We start from the raw sequence: 9,041 nt of genomic DNA, 5'->3' as shown, positions 1-9,041 counted from the left end.
GGGGCTTGGGTTAAGCCCTGCGGGCCGTCGCTCCGCGGAGGTCAGGCAGGATGATGGCCCTTCCTCGGGAGGGGACTTGCATCCCCCGGAGGAGGCAGGGCGTGAAGGACTCGTCTGCACTTACAGAAAAGCCTGAATGGGATGCAAATATGCCTGTCAGTCCCTTGCCCAGTGTCACCTTGCTGATCTGCATCTTGTTACTGGATCCTCATGGTGCATATGTGTGTTTTTTCTCTGGGCTAGATCATCCGGGAGCAAAGCAGGACAAGTTTGGGCCCCGGAAGGACCAACGGCTTTCAAGTGTCTCATCTCAGCCAGGTTCTGTGCAGCGCTCTTAAGCAACATCTCTGATTGTGATGAGACGTTTAACTATTGGGAACCGGTAAGTGGCTTTCTTTCCTTGGAGATACTTGGGAATTTGTAGTTGGCCTGTGCAGATGCAGGTTTGTGTAGAACCTTGTTCTGATCTCTCTGTTCGAGAGAGGAAAAAATGCAGGTTTCTCTAGAACCTTGTTCTGATCTCTCTGTTCCAGAGAGGAAAAAATGCAGGTTTGTGTAGAACCTTGTTCTGATCTCTGTGTTCCAGGGAGGAAAAATGCAGGTTTGTGTAGAACCTTGTTCTGATCTCTGTGTTCCAGAGAGAAAAAAATGCAGGTTTGTGTAGAACCTTGTTCTGATCTCTGTGTTCCAGAGAGGAAAAAATGCAGGTTTGTGTAGAACTTTGTTCTGATCTTTGTGTTCCAGGGAGAAAATTTTGTACTCAGGAGTTGAGAGATGGGAAATGTCAAACCGGCTGCTCTGTGTGATGCCTGTTTATTTGTTTCATGTCCATTGTAGACACACTACCTCGTTTATGGAAAGGGGTTTCAGACGTGGGAATACTCTCCAGCCTATGCCATCCGCTCCTACGCTTACTTGTGGCTTCATGCCTTACCAGCCTTGTTCCACGCTAGAGTTCTACAAACTAACAAGGTAAATCAGATGTGTGAAAGCTTCTTTTGTGATGAATACACACGCCTTTAGTTTGTGTTAAACAGCCGCTTTGTTTGTAGTTAGAGGTAAGAGAATTAGGGTTTACAAAACATTAATCTGTTTACAAACACTAACCTCCCTTCCAGGATTTGCAAGGGATTGTGAGCTAACTCAAAGGGGATCCAGGGAAAAATTATTTGGAAGGTGCAGGAAAATGCTGTCAGGCTCCAGCTTGGTGGAAAAGCTCTCCCACAGGGGCGAGTAGCTCCTTGGCCTTTTGAGTGTGTGCAGGCCTGGTGACAGTTACCTGGCAGTCACGGGCTCTCATTCATCCCTGTGGGTTTCACCCTGCTGCTTTAGAAGCCTGTATTGTTTTCTATGCCAGTTACAATGACTGTTTTAATTTTTTTGTTCGGTACACTATAAAAAATAAATTAGTTTTTAGCAAGGGATACTGCACACTGAACTCACAGGAAGGTAAAAGAAAAAGCACAGAAGGTGCGTTCTGCGTGAGTATCCATTGCTGTACTTGGCATGCTTCTGCCCAACAGAAAACAAAAGAGAGGGAGTTCTGGTAAGTTCAGTGAACTGGACTGTGTTCACCTTTTGTGTTGTAATTCAGTGTTAGAGGGCTAGGCCTTGAGCTGCTGGGATCTTCATCCCTTGGTGCAGGATTGGGCCTACAGGAATAGGCTCATTCACCACTGTCAAACGTCACTCATCCTCTTCAGAACTTCTGTTCTTGGGACTGACTTGTTAGTAATAGGTGCACAAGCTTCATTGCAAACCCTGTTCAGACTGAGTATGTCTCCTAGGTTCTTATCTTCTATTTCCTCCGATGCTTCCTGGCCTTCCTGAGCTGCGTTTGTGAACTCTACTTCTACAAGTGAGTATTAGATAACATGTTAACATGTCTACAGTGAATGTTTTGGAGCAATGTGAGTAACATTCAGTTACTGACAGAGGAATTACACTCTGAAGCTCGTGTGTAGGTATGTCCAGTGAATGTTTTGGAGCAATGTGAGGAATTACACTCTGAAGCTTGTGCGTAGGTATGTATGGTAAATGGGGCCACTTCACAGTGGACCCTGAAAATACTTGTTCTCACAATAACTTCATGAAATGTTGGGCAGAATTCCACCATCAGGATAAAGTTGTATTCTCAGATCTGCCACCCACATCTCCACTCCAGTGTTTTGTTGACTACACTTGTTTTCTCAGCAATACCAGTGGGCAGGGCGGGAGTGTTGTAAGTTGGGCTCTGACTGTTGCTGTGTTTGCTTATCATCGTGAGGTTTAGTGGACTTCATCATTGCTGTCTGTAATGTATGTGGGCAGAATTCCACCATCAGGATAAAGTTGTATTCTCAGATCTGCCACCCACATCTCCACTGTTGACTACACTTGTTTTCTCAGCGATACCAGTGGGCAGGGTGGGAGTGTTGTAAGTTGAGCTCTGACTGGTGCTGCGTTTGCTTATCATCGTGAGGTTTATTGGACTTCATTGTTGCTGTCGTAATGTATCTACCGATGGTGTTTACATGCCCTAAGAGCAAAAGCCTGACTATATGGGTACTGTTCTTTTAGGTACTGGGGATATTTTTGTGGTCTCTAATTCTCCCTTGCTTCCTTAGGGCTGTGTGCAAGAAGTTCGGGCTACATGTGAGCCGGCTGATGTTGGCCTTCTTAGTACTCAGCACTGGGATGTTTTGCTCATCCGCAGGTAAGTTTGCTTGGCAGTGACACTAGCAATTACTTTGTTCACAGAAACCAAAGACTGATCCAGAGAGTCTAAAATCTACAGCACTCAAGTATCTCTCTAGCAGTTACTTGTATCTGGTTGCAGGTATTGCTCATGGCAGGTGTGATGACAGAATAAGTGTTGGTTCAAACGATATTCCTTGCATCACTCTTGTATCTTTCCATTTTCAGGGCATGTTTGTTGCTATTGCTGACTCCAGTCTCTCTGCTGTGGGCCATGCAGGATCTTGGCCTACCTTCCTTGAACATATTTTAATCCAAGGAAGAAGGGTCATATTTTGGCCTTTGTGTCATGTCCCCTCTGGCTGCTTGTAGCCATTTGCCTAGCCAACCACCAAAGACTTAGAAAACACCTGCTGAGGTATTGAGTGAAGTGCAAAGAGAGACTTGGAGTGAAGGTTTTCTGTATTGTGTCCATACAGAAACTTAAAGGGAAATACCACAATTTAGGAATGCTAAGATTTCGTGTTTTAACCTTTTTTTTGTTTATGGTGAGGGGAGAAAGGACTCTCCCTTCATTGTTTTTCATTGTCATAGGTCTCCTTACTCTTCACTTCCCAGCAGTCTCTACCCAGTTGTTTCAGAGACTGTACCCAGTCAGCTCACATTTTCTGCTGCCACTTGAGCAGATTAGTTTAATTTTTTTCAGCCTAGCAGAGTATTGAGGTTGCAAGTGTTACACATGCTAACTGTGGATGATATCAACTGGTTACCACTGGTGAGTGCCACTGAGGAAAGGGACCTTCGTTCTTAAAGGAAGTATTTTTTGGTCTCGGCAGATAAAAAATAAATCCTCCTTTTTTTTGTGCTTTCACTGAAATGAGTGTTCAGTATGGCATCCCAGCTCCAATGGAATGAATGAGAGATGGTTAGCCTTATCTTGACCTCATGCTCTTCTCCCAGTGTGGGAAAACTCTGCTAATCCCTTTCTTTCTCTGTGTTGCAGCTTTCCTCCCAAGCAGTTTCTGCATGTACACCACGGTGATTGCCATGACTGGCTGGTATATGGACAAGACTTCCGTAGCAGTGCTGGGGGTGGCTGCTGGAGCCCTTCTGGGCTGGCCTTTCAGTGCAGCTCTTGGGTAAGGAGGGGAAGGCTCCTACGTTTTGCACTTCATCAGATGTTTCTTGCCTGGTTGGGGAGAATGTAGGAGAGCTGGAGGAAGGAAACTATCACGGGCTGAGCTGCCAGCCTAGTTGAGGTTCATTGGTACGGGCTTCCATAGCTTCCTTTCTTTGCTTTTGAAGAACTTGGGTTGGGAAGATTTCCTGACCCTAATATACTGAGAGCAAGACCTGAGTTGGATGACTATAATATGGAGTAGGAGCAGAGAGCGCCCTGTGATGGTTCTCTTCCAGCTACTGCCTCTCTCGCCTTGAAGGGGCAGGAAGACCTGGAGTGGGGAAAGAACAAGTCTCCAGTTGATACCTGCTCTCTCTTTCAGGCTTCCTATTGCCTTTGACTTGTTGATACTGAAGCAGAGGTGGAAAAGTTTCCTCAACTGGTGTGTGGTGTCACTGATCCTGTTTTTGGTAAGTGCCTGTAATAATGCAAAGGGAGAATGGATTGGGCTTGCAGTAGAAGGGGTGGGTTCCATTAAGAAAATCTCACGGAGCAGTTGGGCAGTTGAGCCCAAAGCTTCTGGCCCTTCAAGTAATAGATGCTTTCTTCCAGGTGCCCTTGGTAGTTGTGGACAGCTATTACTATGGGAAGCTGGTAGTTGCACCTCTCAACATTGTTTTGTACAATGTCTTCACCTCTCACGGACCTGATCTCTATGGTGAGTTTAAGATAACAAGACAGGAAGGGAATTGGCGCTTTTCTTTCTACTGCCTTGCCACTATGACCCACCAGGTCTTGACTGCCAATCCTTTTTCTGACGTACTCTAAAGCAAAAGCAGCCTGCGAGCTCCAAAGGGCTGCAGTTCCAGCTTTTTGCCACATGGTATCTCCCTCGACCTGGCAATCCGCAGGCCGCTGTCAGATTTCTCCACACTGTGAGTTGAGCTGCTTTTGTCCACTTTCAAGTTGTAAACCATCAGGGTGTAAACTGTCGTGAGATGTCTCAGCGCCACTGCAGGGGACTGTTCCTAGCAAGCGTGTCTGGATGCTGCAGGAGTGCTGTGGGCATATGTGATAGGTGTGTGTGTTTGTCAGCTTTTATTGAGTTCTTGGATGTTGTTCCTCGCAGTAAGGGTGCAGAACCTTGGGAAAGTGAGTAACAACGTGGAATCTATAGTTCTTTCAGTTCACATTGGCACTCTGCAGACTTCCTGAGTCCATGCCGTGCCTTGGGAATCTCCTTGCTTATTGGTAGTGTATGGCTGCTAAGCAGAATCTGAGGTTACCATCAAGGCATCTAATCTGCAGGCAGATCATCTGCCTAGAAGGGTTTCCCTGGTACTGACCGTTTGTGCAGGCAGATCATCTGCCTAGAAGGGTTTCCCTGGTACTGACTGTTTGGATACCCTGTGACCCAAATCTCAGGTCTGAATCTTGATGGCAACGCTGTGTTGTTGGTTTGGACGTTGCCACTGTACTACATTGTTCATATCATGTATTTCTAGAGCTGAAGAGTAGGAAAGTATTGTAGTTGCAGCAGGGCTTCGGCGGGGCTGGCAGAGACCTGCTTAGGGTGCAGGGTCCTGTGTCACCTCTGTCATCTGTTGAAGCCCTGTTGAGGTATCCTAGGAGGGATGTGGTTAGCAGCAAGACTTTCTCTGGCAGTACCCTGCAGGCCCTCTTTGTTGGTTGATGTGAAGGGCTGTTTTGCGGGGCACTGACTGGTGATTTGTTACTTGTGCTGTGGCACAGCAGGGCAACAGCTGCTTTGCCATGGTTTTTCATCTCTGCAGGAAGGCTCTGAGGTCTGTTGCAGTGAATTTTCTGTGAGGAAACTCCAGGCTCTGTCTCTGATAGGTTTTGGCATAGGCTCGTGCCTGACCTTTTCCACCCTGGTGGAAGTTGTTTCCAGAAGCCTCCAGGGACCAATCTATTCTGAAGTGTGGTATTCATAGTGACATTCATACAAGATCTTCCGACTAGTAAAAGAGCCAGCTTGACATTGCTCTTTAAAGCAGTGTGGCCAGGACAACGCTGTGTGTTTAGAGAGCTTTAAAACACTTGGGAAAAGTAACACTACCAGGGGAGATGAAAGGCTGGCCAGTCCCTTTTGATTTTGGAGCTGGGGTTTCCCAGCTTTCACACGATGGGACTGCTGGAGGTTGCAGAGTCATCAACCCAGATCATCTTCAATATAAACACCACAGCAGTTTTCCTTTTGTCTGCAGCTGGAGTTCTTTTTTTTTGTCTTGAGCAGTATGCTCCTGCTTAAATACAGTCTGTGCAGTGAAGATTTCCCTGGGGTGATGAGGTTTCTACAGCCAAGGGAAAGTAGCTTCTGAGCATATATCTCTAAGCCTGAATCTGAGGCTCGGGGATGTTTTTGTGTACGTAGGTTCTAAGAAGGCACAAATTTGTGACAAAAGTCTTGTGCCGCTTCCTGTCAGAGCTGCGACTGTGACTTGCAGTTCCATGGCACTTTGGGAGGCACAGCGTGCTGGAGCTGTTTTATAACACCTTGCTCTGTTGAGTCTTGTTTCTTAAATAGGGTGAAAATAAATGAAATGCAGAAAGCAGACCGTTTATTGTACCAGCACTGAAATCAGACTGGCTGGGGATGAGGGTTGTGTCTCACGATCAAATTATTGTGGCTTAGTTACTGCTCAGCAGCTGAGCTACGGTTCCTGGCTGCATGCAGGCCTTCAGCCGGTGACAGGCATGGGGCTGGGCACCTTACTTTAAGCCCATTTGGCTGTGCTGTACAGCTTAATTGTGGCCAGAAGACACGGGAGGGCAACAGTTTGTATCAGTTTAAGAGGCTTTCTGTCCCATCCTGGCATCTTCTGTGGTAAAGTGTCTGTTGTTCGTAACAGTGGGAGTGGGGAAGCAGGCTACGGAACCCATTTCCAGTCCTTTCTTACATAAGGAGAGGCCTTGGTGCTCCACAGAAGTAGTTAGTAGAGTGGCCTGATGGGTGTTAACCCTGCTCTAAGTCTTAAGAAACCTGTGCCATGGCCTTAGAAGAGAATCTGGGGGCGGCAGGGCCGGGACGAAACCAAAGCCCTCTTTACACACACTTTTTCTGCCTGAATTTTTCTGTCTCAGACTGCCTCAAGTTTTCCCTCACAGACACACCCCAGCCAGCAGCGCTGATTTCTAGGAAGTATCGTACACTTCAGTCTTAAAATGACCTGCTTTCTGCACGCTTCCAAGCTCTGTCACAGGAATTACTTCGAATTGCAGTCCTTGGATGTTGATAGTCACCGACAGAGTCTAGAGAAGGAGGAAGAGGTTGATGAACCTTAGATGCTTGGACTTGTCCTTAGTAACTCCAGCGACACATTTCTGACACTACTAGTGCAGCTTCTCATCGTATTTAGCTGTAGGAGCTGCAGAGGTTTCGGGTTTTCCTTGCTGCTTTTCAGTTGTCTGATGAATTTCAACATGGACCCTATTTAAGTGGCTCTGATTGCAGGAAATTGCTGCGGCATGTGACACATGTCACAACAGTGCAGTGATTAAAGCCCCCGCATGTCATTTACTGACTGATTGAGCTAATCACACTGAGAGAGTGGCAAGTGTGTGGAGAGGAACTGGCATTCCTTATTGTTCAGGATTTTAAGCATCCTGGATTAAGAGTCCGAATAATTGACAGTTGGACTGGAATTTCTCTCAATTTACATCCTTGGAGACTTGCAACCAGTACCCAAGCGCATTGTGTTATGAGGCAGAGTTGGCTTGCTCCCCTTTGAAGCTACTCCGTAAGAACAAACTGAAGTAGGGACATCTTAACTAGTGTTAACTCTGAGGACATACCAAAACCAGCATCTGGATGAACTTTAGTGGCAGAGTTGTCTTTGGGGGTGAAGTGTGAACGTGAACTCTTTTTCTTGTTGCTTTGTGGTGCATTTTCTATTTCTGCCGACATGGAGTATACATCATCACTCCAGAATTATAATGGTCTCATATTAACGTTGTTTGTGTTACTCCTCTGTTACTTCTCTGCAGTTGGAAAGAATGAATTTCTGAGTTTTACGAGTTTCCGCTTCTGCTCTCTTGCTGTGTAGGCTTTCTTAATGCAAGGGTGAGTTCTGTGTCACAGAATGCTGCTGGGCAAGGCTGACTGTTAGAGTGGCCCGTGATTTGTGAGCAGCAGACGGGATACTGACTATGACCCAGTGAAACAGGAAGGAGAAAAATAATTTCTGAAGAGGGCGACAGTGAAGTTTCTTGAGCAGACGTGCTTGTGAGAGACTCTGGTGCCTTTGTAAGGCTGTTGACTAATGCTGCTGTTACTGCAGTCCTATGGCTGAGGGGCAGAACCATGAGACTGCTTTGAGACTGCTCAGGCTCATTCCATGGGGCTGCATCCTCTGGCCAGCTCCAAGATCTTCTGTCCACGCCCTTTCCGTTCCTCAGTTCCAATATGCTTGCAGTGGGGAGAATTGATGTCTGCTGCCGATTATCTTGGTCTGTGTCAGGCAGACAAGGAACGAAGCTGCTCTTAGATCTAGATCTCACACAGGCTTGTTTCCAAAAACTCTTGTTTCCTTTTCTCATCCTTTAGGTACGGAACCCTGGTCCTTCTATTTCATCAACGGCTTTCTGAACTTCAACGTGGCGTTTATTTTGGCGCTGCTTGTGCTGCCACTGACTTGTCTCATGGAGTGTCTGCTTCAGAAATTTCATGGTGAGTGCAAGACCGCTGTGAGAGCCAAGCACAGACAGCCTGGATCTCAACCTTGTTACTAAAGAGAGAGTTTGCCTGCCAAAGAGCAGCTTTCCTGTATTGGAAGTGAAGCTAGGTTTAGGGAAAATCTGTGGAATAATAGGAAAGTTCCTAGAACTCATTACTGAGTTCAGTATTGACCCCACAATGGAGTCGCTGTGTAGCAAGAACACGCAGCGAGATGCAGCTACTCGTCTGCTCTCTGCCAAAGTGCAGAAAAATAGTTTTTTAAGGTTGATTCCTGTGTTCCCTGCCTCCACCTCAAGAAGAAAAACGCGTTACTGAGGCTGAACTATCCGTACCCAGAGTAAGCTTAACAGGTTGTGTGATATGTAACCTTCAGCCAGACATGCAAATGCATCAGAAACAGCCCTGTCAGAAATCTTAAGGGGGAAAGAAACTACGTGCCCACTGTTGTTTCCATCTTACCTGCAGCTGGAAATGGCAGCCTTTTAGAGTTATTTGGGAAAACTTAAGCTGGCTCTTCCATTGTTACTTTTTTATACCACTGCCAGA

At 46.4% G+C, this 9,041-nt stretch overlaps 1 protein-coding gene across 1 annotated transcript; it reads left to right on the top strand.

Moving 5' to 3' along the window:
• Positions 1-243: 243 nt before the first annotated feature.
• Positions 244-8,486, top strand: LOC104502751 (alpha-1,2-mannosyltransferase ALG9-like; the record flags this gene model as incomplete). Its single annotated transcript, XM_010160182.1, has 8 exons — positions 244-382; positions 838-972; positions 1,788-1,858; positions 2,607-2,695; positions 3,680-3,815; positions 4,179-4,266; positions 4,409-4,514; positions 8,364-8,486. Coding segments are annotated over 8 exons (887 nt in total), but the record flags the coding sequence as incomplete, so codon positions are not given.
• Positions 8,487-9,041: the final 555 nt, after the last annotated feature.

Source organism: Eurypyga helias, unplaced genomic scaffold (assembly GCF_000690775.1).
Source record: "Eurypyga helias isolate BGI_N326 unplaced genomic scaffold, ASM69077v1 scaffold9271, whole genome shotgun sequence".
NCBI lineage: Eukaryota > Metazoa > Chordata > Aves > Eurypygiformes > Eurypygidae > Eurypyga > Eurypyga helias.
This window is presented reverse-complemented; position numbering and strand designations above follow the sequence as displayed.